This window comes from Chelmon rostratus, chromosome 13 (genome assembly GCF_017976325.1).
Source record: "Chelmon rostratus isolate fCheRos1 chromosome 13, fCheRos1.pri, whole genome shotgun sequence".
Classification (NCBI taxonomy): Eukaryota; Metazoa; Chordata; class Actinopteri; order Chaetodontiformes; family Chaetodontidae; genus Chelmon; species Chelmon rostratus.
In genome coordinates, this window is record NC_055670.1 from 16,265,493 (window position 1) to 16,286,457 (window position 20,965).

Consider the following 20,965-nt stretch of genomic DNA (forward strand, 5'->3'; position numbering starts at 1 on the left):
TGAAATGTGCCCTTTCCGCAGCATTGTTGCGTCTTTCCTTTTGACCTATCAGTATGACCTGATTCGATTAACAAGGGGAAAGACAGATGTGCTTCTGCTGTGTTTGTATTTCGTTGCCCTGACCATAGACACGGCTGCTCCACTTTTGCTGTGTCCTCTAGTTGCTTGTGTTACTCTGTACATCCCATCCCTCTCCCAACCTCACCTAAATCTCTAAGACCCCATCAGACCAAAGATGTTGATGATTTGCTGTCATCCCTCTGCCAGCCTCTGCTGTGTGCATTCTCCCTACCTTATGCATCATATAAACACACAGACACAACCCCTTAGTGTAAGATTACCTCTAGGAAAGAGACAGCACATGTAAGAAAATTTAAAAGATATCAGAAAAGAGAGTTTCACAGAAAAAAAGAATATTAATAAGTGCACGTATCTTATGTAGCTGGAACTGCTGTGTCAGCAAAAGCTTGTTTCTGATGCAAACAGGAAGGGATCATGTCACAGTCGAGCCAAAAGCTTGGCATCATCAAAACTGAAGAAAAATACAAAGAACTGTTTGTCAAATATTGCCTCATAATTTAAAGGACAGTGTGGCAGCTCTAACCTTTCGAATTTCCACAAATGTATGACCCGCACATGCAGCTGAGAAAGGCAAACTCATTTTTCTTGGTACGGTCTGGTGGGTTTGGCGGCGTGCAGACATTAAGGCGTCTCTGGCGAGTCCGGCTTTCACTGGACAGCGTTCTCACTCACCTTTTAGGTGAAGCTCGAGAACTTCACCCAAACATGACAATCGGCAGTAACATGTAAAAGCACACAGTATTGCTTCCTCCTCATAAAAAGGAGCATTGGTCTCAGTGGAAAACTAAAGGTAAAACATAAAAAACAAAATAAGCAGCTTAACTGAAACAAAAACATGTTCTTTTGTTCTTTAGAGGGGGAAGCAACTATAAAAGCAAACTCAACACCGTTCTGACTCCCTTGAAGCCAAATACAGCATCAAACATCAGAAGAAGTGCTTTGTGTTTAACGTGTTCATACGGTACAAGCTTCAGTTTCAGCTGGTATGACAGTGTCTTTGAATTCCTCTGCACCAGTGACCATAACTGGCATCCATATGGATCCTAATTATTGCCATTATATTAATTCCTCAGATTCATTTGTTTGCTTTGAAGCCAACAAATGTGATACCTGGAAACAAGAAATCCGCATCTGACATCAAATTCTCACCTGAAGTAGGATTTATTAGCATTGCCGTCCATTGTTCTTCATTCCTCTCTCCTCCTGAGCGTTTCTCTCTGCGGCTCCTTCTGTGGGCGGCGAGGTCAAAGGATGCGCTTTATACATTCATTCATAAGAGCCGGCTGGATGGGGGGCTTCGAAAATATTAGCTTAACTCGTAGCTCTCCTTCTCTCAAGCAAAGGCCTCTGGATGCCTCCCTCTCATTTATTGTTTCAGGTTTTTCTTTGTTCGCTTTGCTTCGTTAAAACCACCGTTTACTTGAACATTAATTCTGCTTATTCAAAACGAAGTTATGTGAACAATATGGAACAAATGTTCTCTCCTCATAGTCTATTAAAGACGTGTTTAATCTGGTTAATAGGCTTGAGTTAATATGTGCTTTACTGTACTATCTGTTAGAGCTATGCTTAAAATACCTTTTAGAACCCAAAAAAGATGTTTTGGGGATTATTTGTGGCTTGTTGATGAGATTTGTTCTTTGTTACTCCCTCAGTCCCTCAAACCGTCATTTGTATTTCTTCTTCTTTTCCTTAAGCAAGTAAAATTATGCAACCTGACCAGGAGTCCACATTCCTTCATTTCTCTAGCATTGAAAAGACATTAATACAATTTAATTCTTAAAATTCTGACTGGACACAATATCAAATTTCTGCCAGATCCCGGACCATCTAATCACATTCATGAGCTGAACCTAGGTTGAATTCCGACTTGATTATTCAGTTGGAAGCAGCAGACATGAATTCTGTGACAGCAGGATTGTTAACTCCTGCTGCCGCGGCCAAGTGAGGTCATTCCCTGCTCAGCTGCCACGGCGACGGTTACAGGAAAGGGGTTGAAGCCCATTTACTGCGATGGCTGCTTGACAGCTCTTCAGCAAAAACACAGCCGCCCTCCCTCGGAATCATGCCCTCATCTCGCACATAGAATACTGCTGTCACAAGGTAAAACACAACCTTTTCGAACAGCTCATGGCATTTGATATTTTTCAACATATGATTATGTTGTCCATGATCATTCGAGGCTCAGATCATTCCCTCTGTGTGATCTCTGAACATTACACTCTGTAACAGAGGTATTATTTGTGTTTCCTGACAGCAGTTTTATGCAGTGTTCCTGAGCTCATGTAGTAACATCCTTAATATAACCATGTGTTCACAAAGTGGTGAACCTCGCTCCATCCTCACATGTGAACGACTGAGCCTTTCCAGGATGCTCCTTTCAAACCCGATCATGATGCTATCACCTGTTACCAATCAACCTGTTTACCTGTGGAATGAGCCAAACAGGAGTTTTTGGAGCGTTCCACAACTTTCCCAGTCTTTAGTTGCTCCTGTCCCAACTTGTTTGAAACATGTTGCTGCATCAAATTCAGAACAAGCAGATATTTACAAAAAGCAATGAAGCTGATGAATTAAAACATTAAATATATTGTCTCTGTTTATGTCAAAAAGTGCATAAAAATGCTACTAAGATCAGTAGATTTTCACATACACCAAGTTTTTTCTCACGCTTTTATTTCAAGTACAAGTCAAAGAGGGGGAGATTTAAAAAAAGAACAAATGGTGGCTGGGTTGAACTAACCAGCCACACAGCTGTTCATGCCTTTTAATTGTATTATTAGTTGGAGAGGGTGGTCCTGAGTGAGCTCAGTAATTCAAACTGGAGAGAATATTGTAGAAAAATGTTGCTCTATTATTTTAGTGTGCAAATATATAGCTGGTTTTAATGAATAAAGCTTGTTGGTTTAATTTGTACTGTAAAGCTCCTGGAATTAAACAATATTTTGGCCGTGTTGGGATATAAAACAACATAAAAATCTGACTTTTGGCTGTTCTGTACTGTTAATGTATAATGTTTACTCCCAGCATAAGTTCTCCTGCCAAACAGCTCCATTAATCAAATAGTTAGCTTGACATATTTTTTTTTTCTTCTTTTTTTGGTTGTTAATTCAAGGTAATTTAGAAATGTTTTTGCTGAGATTAGAATTGATGGAGCTTGTTCGGGCTGAGGCCAAGATCTGAGCAGCTTACTTCAAGGAAAAGACATTTACTCAGAGCCTGGTTGGTCCAACAAGTTCTGATTTTATTTCACCTTCAGGCACAACGCATTGATTTGATTTAGATACAGAAAAGTGTCCATTCTCACAATATTTAGATTCTGTCAGAGGCCACAAATCGTTTGAATAGAGACACAAATAAATAAGAAGACACAACAGATCGGCACAATGCATTCACCCCAACACACAATCCAATACAAAAAGAATCCCTGAATTTCTGGGTGGCTGAAAACCTCCCTGAATGTTGCAGACATTAATCAGCACAAGTCTTTTGCAACCTGTTTATTAATTGAATTGATGAGAGTGTTTGTGTGTGTGTTCACGTAAGAAGGACTAACCGTCCTGTACGCTGCAGGTACGGCGCTGGAATCCGCATTAATCATTCATCAGAGAGAATAAATGTATATGGACAAGGTCTCCCCTCACACACGGCTAACACAGTCTGTGCTCAGACAAATTGTTCGTATTCAAGCTGCCCCCTAATGTCATTTTGTAAATTCATTCTGACATGGGAGCTCAAAATGAAATGAAAGCCTACTGCTTTCATCATTATTGTGTTATCACCGCCACCACCGCCCCCCACCCTTTTCTCTGAGTTTCTCCTCCACGTTGGTCTGATTCGTTTCACCTCATTCCTTAAACAGTGATTCACCTCCTCTCATGCCCACTGGGATCTTTTTATATCCAAACCATACATTAAACATGCACTACGTCAAGCAGATGCTGCACCGGTGTCACCAGCCTCCAATAAAACAGCGTCGCTCCTCACAATATGATAACGCAAAATAGACAGTCACCAAGCATTCTGTGCCCTCCAGAAATGAGCCAAAGAGGCTGCACAACAAAAGAGAAAAACAGCACAGATGAGTCATGCCCTCATGCTGCTGAGTGCTTAGTGTTCAGAATAAAATTACTCTCATTCACAGTGATTACCTTTTCTTAATGTGTCTGGTATCCTGCTCTTGAAAGGAGATGTACAGTATCCCACAATAGCTGACATCCCATAAGAAAAAAGCCTATCAAAGTGAATTTCACTGTGATTTGGTGATAAAACCTAATTATATAGGATAGTGTTATTATACAGTATCATTATTGTTATAGTAAAGTATTGCATATTGCTTAGAGACAAGGAATTAGCATGGGTGTGGCAGGGAGGGGACACCAGTAGGTGACTGACATCTGAACACCCTGTGAATTTGTTTCTGTTAAAAATCTAAACTTCGGGTTCCCCTGCTTCCAGTCTTTATGCTAAGCTAAGCTAAGCAGCTCCTGGCTGTAGCTCTATACTCAATGCAAGCACAAGGGTGGCATCGATCTTCTCACATAACCCAAATAAAGTCAGACTCTTTCTTTAAGAACAGCTTGAAATGCACGACGACAAGCGACAGAGTCACTGTTGATACACACGAGAGGAGCAAGCCTCAGACTGAGGAACGTGCACAAGCAAGATTAGAGGATAAATGCTATGAACAGACAAGCACCCAGGAAGGCAAGATGTGCTCTCACTTTTTTCAGGATGCATTCACGTGGCGTCACTGTGGGAGAGCCCGCCCTGTCAAAACAGGTCGCGTTACTCACCAGGCAGCAGTCAGATTTATGGCAAACAGAACAAAGAGCGGTGCGTCGCATTAACAAATTCTTAAACCGGCCTTAGTTCCAAATGTTATAAACCTTCCATTTTTTAAGCTAATAAAAGAACAGTTTCATCCTGGATGCCAGATAATGAAAATGTGAATCACTCTAACACACGCACACGCACACACACCCTAAAGAAAGAGGACAGGCGAGGGGTTTATACAGCTCTGTAGGATGTTCAATCTCATTAGAAGTGTTTCCTCTTGAATCACATTGAATCGGAATGAATCACTTGATTATAGATTTCTGCATGTGTGTGCTGCCTGTGTGTCCTGACAGCTTCCTCTGTGTGCGACCGTGTGTGTGCGTGCCTATCTCGCAAGAATAAACAACAGTGGGAAGTGCCAGTCGGTGAAAAATGGGCGCCTCACCTCTCCTCGCTCTCCTCCTGTTGATTTAATCTTCTCAACCCTTTGCCACTCCCCTCCCCCCCCAGAAAAACTTGCCTTCGCGAAACACATCTGAGGACAATCCCGTCCACTCAGGTTTCGCCCGTATGACTCTGTGAAATAAGCATAAATAACCATGAAGGGAGGTCAGAATGTTTTCAGGGAGAGCAGTAATTCTCTTGGCGGGTGAGACGGCGGTTGATCGTCCTGCGTGCAGACCTGTAGCGCTTCATATGCCCCGCTCACCTTCCCTGCTTCTTCTGCAAATGGGATTTTCTGCATGTATTTCTTACGCTAAACAAACCTACAGGAAGTCAAGCAGGCATCGGTAACGTCTGCGCCCGCTGCAGGGGCAGCAGCTTATCAGAGAGAAGAACAGCAAAGATGGCGTCGTTGAAGGTGATATGGAAGCCACTTTTTTTCTTTTACTTTAACTGCACTAGCTGCTCGTATGTGAGTATGTGGCTCACGCTCTTCGGTTAATGCATAAAAATACAAACATGGTGTGAAGTTTGGTCTCTTTTAGTGTGCCAAAAGGAGTCTTGCTCGTGAGTTTTTGTGATAAACTGGTAATAACTCTATTTACCTGAAATTCTATTCTATATTCAAAGCCTTGACATTTCTGCTCCCAGCGCTGAGTTTTTTTTCCCTCTGCTTGCTTTTTCATGTAAACCTTCGTGTGTGAGCTTTAGGGAGCAGGCCTGATCCCTACTGATTGGAAAGCAGCTCATGTCTGGAGGTGCGATCACAACTGAGTCCGCCTGAAGCCCGTGGATTTTTTCCCTGGTGGCAGGCTTACCTGAAACACAGCTCCCGCAACTGGCGTCTCCCCGCCTGTCGCGTCCAGATTCGCTGCAATTACAAACCTCTGGCAGTGAGATGTTCTCATCGTGTCCACATGGGAGGGCAGTAAATGAGAGCAACCGGGTGGAAAAAGAAAAAAAAGTTTGTTCCTCACGCACGTCTGCAGCCACTTCCCACTCTGCACACTTCCATTACCTCCCCCTCTCAATCTCATTGTGCTGGCAAATTAAAATTCACGGGTTGCCAAGCCATCCATTCTCCCTCCACTGCTTAATTGTCTCGAAAATTGAGGAGATTACCGGGCACGATTTATGTACAAATAAGAATCTGTCAGAAAGCTGGCAGTGTATACCGTGACATGCACACACACATAGGTTTGATGATGTGTGAGCACCGTGGGATACCTCAGATCCCAAAATATAATCTTACCAATTTCACCCTCTCTGTATATCAAGCTGAGCAGAAAAAAAAAATGCATGCTTGCGAGAGCTGGACAAAACACTGGAGGGAGGAAAGAGCTCATCACACATCATCACTCAGTGTGTTTTGAAGCTGATCAGCTTCATCTTTGTCGACGTTAGAGTCCTTTGACTTTGAACATCAGCTAACGCTGCAGCTACATCGACATCAGTATTAGCTGTTTTTCATAGGCGATCAGGTATTGGCTGCTCACAAAGTGTGCAGGTGAGGTCCTGAACTTATTTACGTATGAATATTTGCAAGATTGTGTAAAGCAGTTTATGGGATGAGCCCTCTTTGGATTAGACGTGTGAGGAGCAAAGATGTGCATAACTCATACTGTGTGTTTATCATCAAACGTTTTGCCAATTAACACATACTCATTGTTGTGTTGTGGTTTGAAAAAAGTAGAAGAATTTTCATTAGTCATTCAAGTACAGCTGCCAAGAGTTTTTAAATCTGGTAACATGTTGCCAAGTTGGCAGCAATGGTTAGCAGCCGAGCTAACATTTGGCTCACAAGAGCTTACCGAGCCCTGGGCCAGCGATGCTATTCCTAAAAACACAGCGGAAATGCGGTTAGAAAAGTCAATTACTGGCTGCTTGAACATCAGACTGTTTGCTACCAGTGAGAGAGTGTCTGGTCTCCTGATGCCATGAATCATAGGTGGCACTTCAGAGCTTCACGCTGTCTGGCACTGCAGCTCTCTGAAATGATTTAAAAACAGCATTGCTCAGCAGTTAGTTCGGTGTCAAAGTAATAAACAGGAATGCAGAAAACAAACACGCAAAAGGAAAATCCTCTTCTTCAGTGAAGCCTTTCACTGCTGCTCATCATCTGATCTATCAGTCATGACGTAGGGTGAACTGAAGAGTGGATGAAACTGCCAAATGTAGTTTACCGTCAGTAAAATCACAACATCCCTGACACCACCGTCTTCTTGGTGGCCCGTGGCGTATTGTAACAGGATCTTTGTCCATCCATCCATCCAATCAGACAGGCATCTCAAACATGATGTCAGGCTAAATAATGGAGTGAAATGAAACAGCAGTTCAGGCTCATTATCAGGCTAGAACTTAACAGGAAGTCTGAGCACTGGAGAGGCCAAGTCCACCATATCCACCACGTATTCTGAATGAATAAGTGTGGGCATCATTCTCATTTTTTTAACTCCCTACCAGCTCAACATGGGTGATCTTTTCCTCAGTTATTTGCTCAACTTCTTTCCGTCACACACACAGACACACACACACACGCAGGTGCACCTCCATGTGAGTTGCATGGCTGCAGGAACATGTGCGTTTGTGCAGGTGTGTGCTGGAACCGCATGTTCTCTCCTGGGAGGGAGCCAAATGAGGCAGTGTGATTATAGCCTTACCAATGTAATCTCACCTCTTAGACTGCCGCCACTCAACCCCACCTATCCCCACGCCCCCTCCTCCCTCCTCCTCCTCCGTCCACCCCTCCATTCATTCCAGCTAAATCCAATTTGTTTTGGTTTGAAATAAGGCCTTGTTTTTCTGTGCTCTCGCCACTTCAAACAAAGTAGCTTCTGTTATTGCTCGTCCAATTTGAAATAGTCCCCCATCTTTCTTTCTGTTCAGATACAATCTTTCTCTCTCTTCAGGTCCTCCTCTCACAGTGATGCACACTGTGCACAAATTGCACTTCTGACAATCGTTTACACAACTATACAGAGCTGCTCTTTTCTGGCTTGACGACTTGGCATTTTGTCTTAGACTTTATCTTAGACTTTCTACCTGCTTTTGTGGTGATGCAAATTCCCACTTTAAAATGTGTGTGTGTGTGTGTGTGTGTGTGTGTGTGTGTGGGTCCGTTATGGTTTTCAACAGCTGACAGACTTTAAGATTGATGCTGCAGGTAGAAAATACTTTTCTTCTTAGTAAATATCTTTTATTTGAACATTTGCATTGATTAGTAACAGCCCCTCTTATTGGCTAACATTGCCTGTCTCAGTTGCTGTCCATGTTTGACAGCATGGTCAAGTGGTTTTGATGGGTTTTCTATACTTTTTTACCAAAAGAAAGAAAGAATTCTTGTGGTTTTATCACATGGAAACCTCATCTGCCTACCTGAGAGTGTCAGAGAAGATGTATTTGCCTTTGTTCAAGGCAGATAATCATAATTAATTAAAGTATGGGCAGGGAGAAAGAGCAGAGAGGTGGTTTCTTAATTGTTAAATGCACTGAATGAAATGTTTGACTCCTTTGCGTTTTAATAAAAACCTGCCTCTGGGTTGGTGCTTATGGGTGCTGCTCTTATTACATCGCCAAGCATTTGGCAATAAAGAGGGCTTTTCCACAGTCTAGTTGTTGATAGATGTGAATTATAACCATAAAAATAACAATGTGCTGGTAATGATGATGATACTAATAATTATAAAAATTCTAATGCGGTCTTGATGGCGGTTGTGATGATAGCGATGATGATGATGAAGACGGATGGTGATGTTGAACAGGAGTCACGCTTGCACGTGTGTGTTTATGCCTCTTCCTGCATACCAGTGCACGCTCATGCCTGCAGATTGGTGGACTGTTTAATTGAACGCAACAGAAAATAATTTCTGTGTGTGTGTGTGTGTGTGTGTGTTTCAGGGGATGATGTATCTGGAGGAGCGCAGGCTGGTTCACAGGGATCTGGCAGCCCGAAATGTCCTGGTCAAGTCTCCCAACCACATCAAGATCACTGACTTTGGCCTGGCTCGCCTGCTGGATGTCAACGAGAAGGAATATAATGCCGATGGGGGAAAGGTAAATCCAGTCATCAACTCTGTGGCACAGGGAATTTACACTATCAGACAAATAATCGCATAAATAAACAAACGTGTGTCAACATTTGCCATCTTTGAGTCCTACACTGTGCTGTGCAAGACTGTGGAGGGTAGAATGAGCCCCTGATGTAATTCTAAATCTAATTTAGGGAAATGCACTTTGGCTTCCTTGAGGAGAGTTACTCACTGTCATTTTAACACAGATTAAATGCTGTTTGGATTAGACAAAGGAGATGTAACTGTTAAATAGTGAGCTTTAGAGGTGCTGATTGATGGTTTTTGTTGCCTTCAGACAGAGCCAGGTGAGCTGTTTCCACCTGTTTTCCGGTCTAAGCTAAGCTAACCAGCTACCTTACACTGAACAAACACACATAAGAGTGATATCAAAGTGGTATCAAATATTGAAATAGCATGTTGTGTTAGGCAATTAAAAATACTGTTAGTAAAATGTTTTAATATTGTTTCCATGTCATTATTATGCCTTTAATTTGTACTATACTAATAAGTACTCTATTATCATTTGAGTGACCTTGTTATCCGCTTTTACTATCCGCCGTTTGATGTGTTTGGATTCCGAGGCTCATTGAGATACAATATTATTGAGTTACTATTTTGGACCATACCATTGACATGTTGTAAAAGACAACAACAGACATTAACATTAATTAGGGTTTTATATCCTGAGGGAGGAACTTAGCCCATCTCGAAAGGACAGTTTTAGCGGAGTCAGTGAGATACTTTTCTGCTCCACTGGACCGTTTTATTTACTTTTGGGGAATGGAGATCTCTAAACCCTATAAATGTGGTAAACGAATATGTCCTTGGAGCTCCCTGTACATGGGCTTCTGGCCTCTTCAAATCTGTCTTCATCCTTCTCGTCTTTTGTGTTTTGTTTTCAAACCCTCTCGTCTAGCCTGTTTGATCCTCTCTCGCCCCCCTCTCTAGTGTGTCCATCATGGTTTGCGTCAACGCTGAGCACTCTGGTATTATCCCCTCCACCGAGAGAAAGGCAGACACACTCTAACCTTCGACATCCCCCTCCCCTCAGCCTCCATCACTGTAATCAATAGAATTGGCCTTCAAATCTAATCACAGTGTTAAGCTGCCTCCCAGACCGTCCTGCCATTTGCCCCACCTTCTTCCAATACAGCTGGAGCTTTGTGTGTGTGTGTGTGTGTAGTTCTCTTTCATTGAACCTTGTTTTCCTTCATTCTGTCATACCTCTCTTCTTTCTAACGTGCTTTTGTGTGTCAACATCTCACCAACAGATGAATCATGTTCAGTCTTTTTAATAGTGAATGTTGCATGTACATAATGCTGACACGCTGTGCTTCTACCTGGCAGATGCCCATCAAATGGATGGCCCTGGAGTGTATCCATTACAGGAAGTTCACTCATCAGAGTGATGTTTGGAGTTACGGTAAGATTCAAAAAATGTGCTTTTGTGAAGTGGACAATAGACTAACATTTTGAAGAAACACAGTCCTCATCATTGGCCCTGCACATGGCACAAGGGGTGTGCAGTTCATTTACAGTATCCTGTATAGGAAATGTGTCAAATTCTGTTTTGCTTTTTCCTCATTGGGTCTTAAGCAAAAATCAAACCTTGTCTCTGTTGTGGAGATGTGAAAACCAGCTCGCATACTGTTATCTCTTCATGTGGAACTCAGTCAGTCATGCTCGCCTGCAGCTAGTTCAAAACGCAGCAGCGAGAGTCCTCACTGGCACTAAAGAGAGAGACCTTATCACCCCTGTATGTTCCTCCCTTTACTTGTTACCCATGAAATACGGAATTGATTTGAAGGTTCTTGTACATGTTTTTTAAACTCTGCATGGGCTGCCACCAGCTTAGTCTTCCTCAGTCCTCTGTCTGAGGAGCAGCTTCCACTGCTGCTCCCTGTGGAATAGTTTTGCCCTCACAGTCTGGTTTTCTGCCTATTTTATCAGGCATTTGAGTCCCTTTAATTATTAACACAACAATACAGTTTCTTTAATTTTCATTGTTGTTATTTAATTGTCTAACTGTGATTCCTAAACAGCTGGGACGCTGAGTAAAACATTAATGAAACAGAATGTGATAATTGAATCCTTTGAAAACCTATTGTTTGGCCTCATCAACTTCATTGATTTTTGTAAATATCTGCTTGTTCTGAATTTGATGAGGCAACACATTTCAAACTAGTTGGGACAGGAGCAACAAAAGACTGGGAAAGTTGTGGAACGCTCCAAAAACACCTGTTTGGATCATTCCACAGGTAAACAGGTTGATCGGTATCAGGTGATCAGGGAGCATCCTGCATCCTTTGTGATCACATGACTGTATAAAGGATGTTACTATAGGCTCAGCAACACTTTGTAAAACTGTTGTCTGTAAATGTTTGTTTGCAAATGATGGCATGAATGCATTCTGTTTTATTTATGTTTTACACAGCATCCCAACTTTTTTGGCATGGGATTTAAAGGAAATGTGATGTAGTAAGGGCGTGCATACAGTACTGTCGTCTTAAAAAGTGGGTTTTCAGCCTGCGGCAGAAGATGGGCAGTGACTGTGTTGTCCTGACTTCAACGTGGAGTTCATTCCACCACTGTGGGGTCAGAACAGAGGAGAGCCTTCACTGAGATTAGCAACCACAGGGTTCACTGAGTGACAGGGTTCCCAATCGTCCAGGCAGAGAAGAGCAGTGGTTGCAGCAGAAACCACTCGAACAAGCACAAGTCGGAATAGTCGGATGTAAGCAAGTGAGAAAAAGACTTAAAGATTGTGGATGCATGTTAATATAGTGAGGGCGCACGCGTTGCATTGCATTGCATGAACAGTGAACTCCACGCTGCTACTATGCAGACGATTCATGGATCTAAAGCAGCTGTGGAGGGTTTGTCACTGCAGCAGTGCTGACAAACTCATTTCCACTACTTCTTCTTTAACTGCTCAAACATGCAATTCAGTGAGTCAAAATGCAAATACAAACTGAACGATCTCCTCCTTTAAAATCCTCTAACATTAAAATCAGCATTCGCAGACATCAGAGTGGCAGCGAGATTTAAATCTACCAGCCTCTCCTGTGGTTTTTATGGCTTTAATGCAAATAAGAATCTCCTGTTTAAGTCTAACAATGACTCTTAGAGTCATTAAAAATGCGATTTCTAAAAAAGAAATATGCAAGACGGGTCATATCAAAGAGAATAATGTGTGTTTGATTAAAAGTATTAGTATGGTTTAGTGCGTCCGTGTCCTCAGTGGGCTTCTGTGACCGCGGGGTATTATACTTCCATCTTGTAGTGTGCATTTACTCTGCTTACCACTTATTAGCTCATTTAGCACTAACAAGATTAAAGCTGAAGAGTGCTGAAAGTTCAGATTGACTGATGACTTTCAAGACTCTGATTAGTTCATCTGTCCTCTGTTGACTGCTGTTCTCTTATCTTGTCCTCTCTTCTCTCCTGCTTTGTTTGGTTGCTTCCTTTTCTCTTCTCCTTGTATTCTCTTCTGTCTCTTCATCCCATCCCCTCTGATCTCCTCTGCTCTCTCACATCTCTCGCCTCTTATTTTGTTCTCTCTCTCCTCACTTTTCTTCATTTTTTCTTGCTCTTCTCTGTCTCCCATTTTCTCTTTTTTTAACTCTTTCACTTCTTTCACATCCCATCTCTTTACTTGTCTCTCCCCATATAACCCCTTTTTCTCAACTCTTTAATCTTCTCCACTCTTTACTCTTCTTTTTATCCTCTCGTCTTGATTCTACTTATGTTTCCTCTACTTGTCCTTTTCTCTGTGAACATCTTGTCTCTTTTTGCTCTGTTTTACTGATCTCTCCTCTTTTTTCTCTCATATTTATGACCTCTTCTTTTTAGGGGTAACCATTTGGGAGGTGATGACCTTTGGAGGGAAGCCATATGATGGGATTTCCACCAGAGACATCCCAGACCTGCTAGAGAAAGGGGAGCGCCTTCCCCAGCCCCCCATCTGCACCATCGACGTCTACATGGTCATGGTCAAATGTACGTAGAGCCGCAGGATGGGCGAAACACCAGAGAGTCATCAAATGCAACACCAGCAAACCACACTCCCAAGAATTACCACTGAGGCAACATTTTTCAACCCAAACTAAAAGATATTCACTGCCAGGCCTTGATGTAGTATTAGAATACATTGTACCTGATTTAGAGTTGCTATCTCCACCCGCTGTATTTCAAACAGTCGAAAAGCCAGTGGATTTTAAAGGTGAAGAGAGTGCAAACCGTTTTTTTAGTTGAAGCAGCCAAAAATAATTACGCGTTTTATTGAGTGATTTTCAAAATGCCACAACAGCTGTTTTGTACAAGAGGGTCTCGGTGGTGTCGAAGATGAACTTTTTAAAGCTGTAATATAACTATTCTAAAATGCAGCCCAGCTGTTCTTTTTCAGTTGATAGTGTTACAACTTGAGCGTCTCTCTGATACCAATAATAGTGAGAGATCCTTTGAAAATAACAAAGTGTAGGAGGAGTTATGGAAGGAGATGAATTAGGAACTGATTTCCCTGGCTGGCTGTGACCCCCACCACCAACATGTTTGCCTTATTGGTCGGTCACTGCCGTCACGCCGTCAGGCACTGGGGTCACAGGTGGCGATGTAACCTCTGGCCACTGCTGCCAGGACAACGACTTGGTGCCAGCTCCACCTCGGCCTTGCCCTCCAGTCTCCAAGCTGCAGCCTCTGGGCCTCACTGTCACCTTGGCTCTTACTGACATCCTGAACCTGCGCCAACCTGGCAACCAGACACACACACACACACACACACACACGCAGCAGGGAGAGGTCACTGTCACCTGCCTGTTATCTGCCCTTCTTTTTGCACCACCACGCATGCAGAACTCATACCCTGAAACACACAGACACATGTGTGGAACTGCACTTCTGAAACTCATTTCACGATTTCAGGCATGAAAGTCGGTACCAAGATAAAAGTTGATCCTTTCACATATTAAAACTCTTGTATCTGTGTGTGTGTACTCGTGTGGAAAGCCACGTCTCTGTGTCTTTCGATCTCTATCTCGTATTTCCCTGGATACCTAGATGGGCCCTACTCAGGGCCAGATCACATGATTGCTTTGGCATCGTCCTGTCGTGTTCACCGAGAAGTTGGCAGAGGAGTACGTTACTCCATATGGCCATTCTGGTGATGAAACAGTATTTATCTTTAGATTGGAAAAAGTGATTACAATAAAGAGAACTTTGTTTAGAAAATTCTGTAATTGTTCATTATGGGACAAATAAGAATATTTTATGTAGTGGAAAATGGTGTAAATGGAAAATGTTTTGAGACTTTTCAAAGTGGGTAATTTTATTACAGAATCGAACTTTTGTGACAAAATTCACTGACAGGTTATTGTCAGTTACCCATCGTTTACATGTGGTCTTAGCGAGGCACCGAGGCATATGTATTATTATTCATGTTATATAAAAGTATAGACATAGCTTTACTGACTCTCAGTCATTTTGTGTTGCTTTGGCTCACTTGGAATGAGTGGGCAGGTTGAGTGGGATTAGGATGAATACTAATCCCACTAAGAAAGCAGAGGTACTGTCGTAGTAGTAGCCTTTAGCACAGCGCTCACTCTTCCTCATACACACCTTTCATGTTGAATGACAGTGTCACTGCAGCCACATGTGCACGCACTTCAAATGAAGAATTTATGCTATTTAGGACTCAAAAGTTCATATCAAAGTATACGTTTTTATGCAAAGAACATGGCACACATATTTGACGTGGTCTGCGTAGGCAGAACCCTTGACACCAAAGTGTGAAGAATACAGAAGGCTCTGCTTGATCACCACTGACACGCACACCTACATATTGCACCTTTCCTCCCACTTAGGTTCAGTTAAGTTCAGAGAGCGTCGGAAAGTAAAGTGATCTTGATTGGTGTAGATGAGGCTTTTGCTTGCTGTCAAGAATCATATACTGTGGGTGAACTTGCACATTAATAGGGTCATTTTTAAAGTCCAGGGATGTTAGTAAAAACATCAAGTATCCGCAGGTTTGAATGTTAATATCTATATCCAGTATATATGTGGAACGTCATATTGGTCAGACACTAACACAAACACCTTTTTTAGGCTGGATGATTGACGCAGACAGTCGGCCCAAGTTCAAGGAGCTGGCTGCAGAGTTCACCCGGATGGCTCGTGATCCCCAAAGATACCTGGTCATCCAGGTAAGTGATGAGTGAAGACACACCTGTAAGATCTGGATCACGTCTTTAAGATGATTTGATGACATTTCTTTTTTCTATTTGTCTAAAAAGCAGAATAGGTAAGTTTCCTTCGAAGTCAAACTGGCCAGTCTTCTTCCTTGTGCTTGTTTTTGGGTCATTTTCTAATATTTTGCCGATTTATGCAGGATGTAGGTATTCAGTGATGCCTTTAATATTCATTACAAATTACTCCTTTGTGAGAAAATACTCTAACTCCTCATCGCATTGCCTGTGAGTTATACCTTACAATAACCAGGCCAGGCTTAATCGAGAAATACAGTAAAGCTGAGCCTACATCGTTAGCAGAAGTCAAAATAATAATGACACAAATCTTTATTTATGCTTTTTTATAAAATAGAGCTCAACAACATTTATTTCTCTTTCAGTTCATATTCACCACTTTGCTTGTTCATGTGTGAACTGCTTCTACTACATTTTGCCTTAAACATGACACAATTAAAAACGATCAGTTACAATATTTCATGCAAACTAGTGAACCCACACAAGCTGTACATCCATGCACGTCTTTTCTCAGGGTGACGATCGTATGAAGCTGCCCAGTCCCAATGACAGCAAGTTCTTCCAGAGCCTCCTGGATGAGGAGGAGCTGGAGGACCTGATGGATGCTGAAGAGTACCTGGTACCTCACTCCTTCAACATCCCACCGCTGGCATACACTCCCCGCACACGCATGGACTCCAACAAGGTATTTTCTTTCAGGAACCTCCACATGACTTTAGAAGATTTCTACTTGATTTGTCTAACTGGAATGACAGAAGCCTCATATTAACTTCATAAGGACTGTTTTTGTCCCCCATCACGTCCATTATAAGTGCATTAGGAAAGGATCATTTAATGGCCGGTATGAACAGACGGAGAGCAAGTGAAAACTGTTTCGGTGTTCATGTGGGCGCCTGACTTTTGTTTAAAGAACCTCACAGAGCAGTTTTAAAAGTTGGACATGGAAGCAATAGAGTTGGTAGATTTCATTTATGATATTTATCATTTATGCAAATTTCTCCTTGGAGATAAATAAAGTAACTATCTATCTATCTATCTTAAGGGTATACTGAATGTAATGTCCTATTAGCAGTGGGTTGTTTCAACAAATGGATTTTTGAACAGCTGTCATGGATGACAGGAGGGAGCCGACTGTTGTCACTCAGGCGTCCGTTAAGTTTGGCTTTTTTTTTTTTTTGTCACAAATCTAACCCCCAAAAAAGTTGGGACGCTGTATAAAACAGAATACAATAATTTACAAGTGAACCGTGTTTACCAACAACAGTTTTGCATGTTCCTGAGCCCATGTAGTAATACCCTCTATTAGCAAATTACCACATTGTGTTTTATTTATGCTTTACACAGCATCCTGAGTTTTTTTGGGAATCAGGGTTGTAGTCACTGTTATGCAGATGACGGTGGTGATTTGTTGCTCTTACTGTATCTATCAGAGACTTCATGTAAAAAATTGCACAGGTATCCATAAAGCTAGCAGTAACCCCACACAACACTGAGCACATTAGTTATTTAAAGGGAACCAATGGGTATAAAAGTATACAGTATATGAAAGAGCAGCAAGTTTCCTTCACTGAAACATGTTTATTTGTAGTATTTTGTTTCTAAAATGGCTTATTTGAGCAATTGCATAGTTTCTGCAGTTTCTTCAGTATTGATGGGTTTAGTAAATACACAGTTCATTTAATAGAATTAAAGGTGTTTAATCCTATATCTAGTGTCACCTTAGTACACTGATATAACTGATATCTTTTGACTTTATGCAACCTTACCTTTCATATAATGCCATACACTCTGTGTTGTAGCTGTATAATAATACTAATAACAAAAAAAATTCCACTAAAACATGGTGTGAAGTAGGAGTGTTAGCGGCACATTTCAGTACCATCTGAAAAGTGCATCTGAGGGCATTGCTGACCGATTGCACCAATTTCAAATGAGATGCCTGTTAATTTCAGTTAGTGTCTGAGCCGACCACAGCCGTATCTTATGTCTTATACTGGAGCTGTATGTTCTGCATGTTCATGGTCTGGTGGTGGAAGATGTCTTGAATCACTGATGCTATCCAGTCTCCTTGTCAAGCAGTCAGAAACTTGCACAAAGGCTGTTAAGGAGTACGCATACCTGAGCAAAAAGAAGCCCTTGGAGTATTTAATATTCAGCTCGGTACTTGTTTTTTTGTTTGTTTTGTTGTTTTTTCACCGTAAAGTAATTTAAATTTTGTTGCTTATCTTTTAATTTTCCATGGCCTCTTTCATATTACCATTTCTCTTTGACTGTAGCAGCAGGTGATTGAACCATGATGGAAAAGGAGACAATATTAAGTCAAAGCAGTCGTTCAGATCATCTAGATGGCCGCTAAAGTGAAGCGGGAATGAGTTTTCTCAGCGTGGACTGCAGGACTCTCCTGCTGAAGCACAAAAGACGGAGATCTTAAAGCAGAACTCACACAGCTTTCTTGCTTTCACTCTCATCTCCCTGTTGCTCTCCCTTTCTCCGCCGGTTTCCCTTGGTCTTTTTCCATTGTGAAACTATGGTAATTGCCTTCTTCCAATTTCAGGTTTACAGCCAGATTCCCTCAGTTCTTACCGTTCAAATGTTCATCGTCTATCTTTGGACTTAAATCTATCACAAAACCAGTCACACAGCCAGGCGACTCAGCCATTTTGTATTCCAACATCCCCCCTGTGTTTGTGTCAGGATAAAAATGCCTGCTGAATGCCAATGAGAGACATGACTCCTTTTCCAACTCTGTTTGGTGCATTTCAGGGTGTGACAGATTATTTATTTGCATAATATTTGTAAAGTTATCCTCCACTCTTTTGGGGCTTTCTTTTGGGGTGTGTGCTGAATTAATTAGACTGAATTCATACAGTCACATTCAATCACATAAATCATGAAGATTATTGTAATGAACTCAATTATTGTAATGCAATATTTACACATAAATATAATCTGTATACTTGCATACTTGCAAAGTTGTACATTCACTCTCACAACCGTGCATACACACTATTACGGCCACACTTGACGACTGACAACTGTCATTTTTAATATGCATCCTCATGCCTAACAATGACAGAAGTTGCAAGAATTGCAAGTTTAATCTTGTCCAAAACACCAAAACTCTGGTTTTTACAGAGCGACATTTGAATGGGACGCTGAACGTGACTCTCCTGATATTCAAGTGTAACGTTAACTCTCCCACAGTTCACCCTGTTTCTACAATGGATTAATTAAAAGTCCATGATGAGCTTTTTGGGCAAGATTTTGAAGAAATAATGTGACTCTGATGTAGGCGGTTCACTTTAATAACTTCAAACATGATTTAAGGTTTTTAAAATTTTACTTTTGTGTTCAGGTTAGTAATTGTAATTTCCTTTTAAAATGCTGAGAAAAGAGAGTAGGGCGGAGGAGCAACTGAGGGCTGAGAGAGGGCGATTTAACAGATGTAGTTACAGGAGAATGAAAACACAGCGCAGGCTCTGGACCTTCAACTAATACCTCCAGGCTTAAAGTACAGACGACTGCATCCGGGCTTTTGTGTGTAAATAGCGTATATATATCGCCACTAACTAAGTAAAGTCAGTATTTCTCCACCCTGTGACTGCGCCATCCCTTGTTTATAAAGAAAATCTATTGGGGTCTGACTTTTGCTACAGGCCTGAGGAACCACTTCCTTGTGGGTCACAGGATGCCAGAAGAATAATTGGGGAACCTGGCAAATAAACAAGTATAGAGAGTGCTGGCGAGAAGTGAGATTTGACCCACAACCTTCATTCATAGACCAGAAATCCAGGAACTTTAGCCACCTTTGCCATTCTTTCAACATGTATGCTTACGTAAAAATGAATGAGACAGCAAAAAAATAGATTTTCTATCTTAAGTGAAAGTAGGCAAGGGAATGGGAAATGGAAAACAAAAACCTCTTGCTGGATACATGGAGGAAAAGATAAATCAGAATAAAGCACCCAGTGAGGTTCTAAAACAGCCCTTTTTTGTTATGAGCGTAGACACAAATGCACACAGCAGGGCAGGGCTGATACGGTTTCTTTAAGACTTTGCTGCATGGAGCCTTTTAATTAAACTCCTTTTAATTAAATTGTCCTTGGCAGTCATGCTGCCATATCATTGTTTGGCACTGCTGTTTGTCTCCCCTGCCTGTCACATTTAAATATTACAGATGAACAATAGTACAAAGGACTTGAATTGCCCATTATTTTTTTGCACTACATTTAACAATTCACCAGTTTTTTCATGGGGTTCTTATTCAGTCCTTATTTTACTTTTTATGTTTTCATTTCTATTTTGTTTGTTGCATCAAGTCACCTGCTTTTAGAACTAGTGTACAGACCAAAGACTGGACAACACATGATTATAGCCTCACGTGGAGAATAAGATTAACTTAAATCATCCACAGAAGAGCAGAGAATAACTATGCCATACCCCTAACTAGCATATGTCTTAGGGGCTTTGCATTGGCTTGGTTACTTGATATATTTGGATTGTGTCCAAAATCCCTGCCCTTCTGTCCTTAATTTACTCTCCTCCTCTTCCTCCTCTTCCCAGAACCAGTTTGGCTACCAGGACCCCAGTTTCAGCATGGAGGACATGCTGGCCACCCTCCCCAGAGTGGTCTCTGTTCCACCCGTGTCTGGAGGCTGCCTCCCTCCACAGGATCTGGCCTCAGGGGGCCAGATTGGTGGTGGATTTGGCCGTGCTGGCCAAGACGACCCTCGCTGTAATGGCACCCTGAGGAAGCAGGCCTCCCCAAGGTCAAGCACCCTTGTGGCTGGCTCAGCTCTCACTGCAGGTCAAGGTAAAGCAAAGTGTTATCGGAAAGTTGTAGAAACTGAGGAGATAGTATTCACCTAACTAAGTGTCAGTTTGTGTGTGTGTGCGTGTGTCCAGTCCTGAGTCAAACAAGCAGGGCTGCAGAAGATGCAATGGTTATTGTAAGAGTACAAGGTCTATAAAACCAAGGCCTCAGTTAAATTAGCTGTGTAGTTCTAAATGCTTTTCAATGGACAGCTTAGAGTTTGAATGCAATCTGCATTTAAGACATTTGACTAAATTTTGAATGTTAACATTTCTTCTTAGAGCCTGCAGCTGTGTTTACATCTGCATAATGCTGTGAAAACTGCCATTGCTCAACAGTCTGATTAAGCCATTGGTATTATTTTAATTTCCCCCAATTATATTCCTCTTTACACGAGCAAAGCACTCACTTAACCAGTATTGTTATATTTTATTACTTTTATTATTTTTCTTAATATATCTTAATTGTTATTTTTAATATATTATGGAGCATGAAGTACAGTTTTAAACTTTTTGGGTTGT

General features: G+C 41.7%; 1 protein-coding gene across 2 annotated transcripts in view; it reads left to right on the top strand.

Annotated features, from left to right (window-relative positions):
- LOC121616014 (receptor tyrosine-protein kinase erbB-4-like) overlaps nt 1–20,965 on the top strand; it is a 306,370-nt gene that overhangs the window by 275,754 nt on the left and 9,651 nt on the right. For both annotated transcript variants that reach the window (XM_041950597.1, XM_041950598.1), the window contains exons 21-26: nt 9,202–9,357; nt 10,722–10,797; nt 13,227–13,373; nt 15,474–15,571; nt 16,146–16,316; nt 20,195–20,444. In XM_041950597.1, coding sequence (XP_041806531.1) covers nt 9,202–9,357; nt 10,722–10,797; nt 13,227–13,373; nt 15,474–15,571; nt 16,146–16,316; nt 20,195–20,444 — 898 coding nt within the window. The remainder of the gene's footprint in view (nt 1–9,201; nt 9,358–10,721; nt 10,798–13,226; nt 13,374–15,473; nt 15,572–16,145; nt 16,317–20,194; nt 20,445–20,965) is intronic.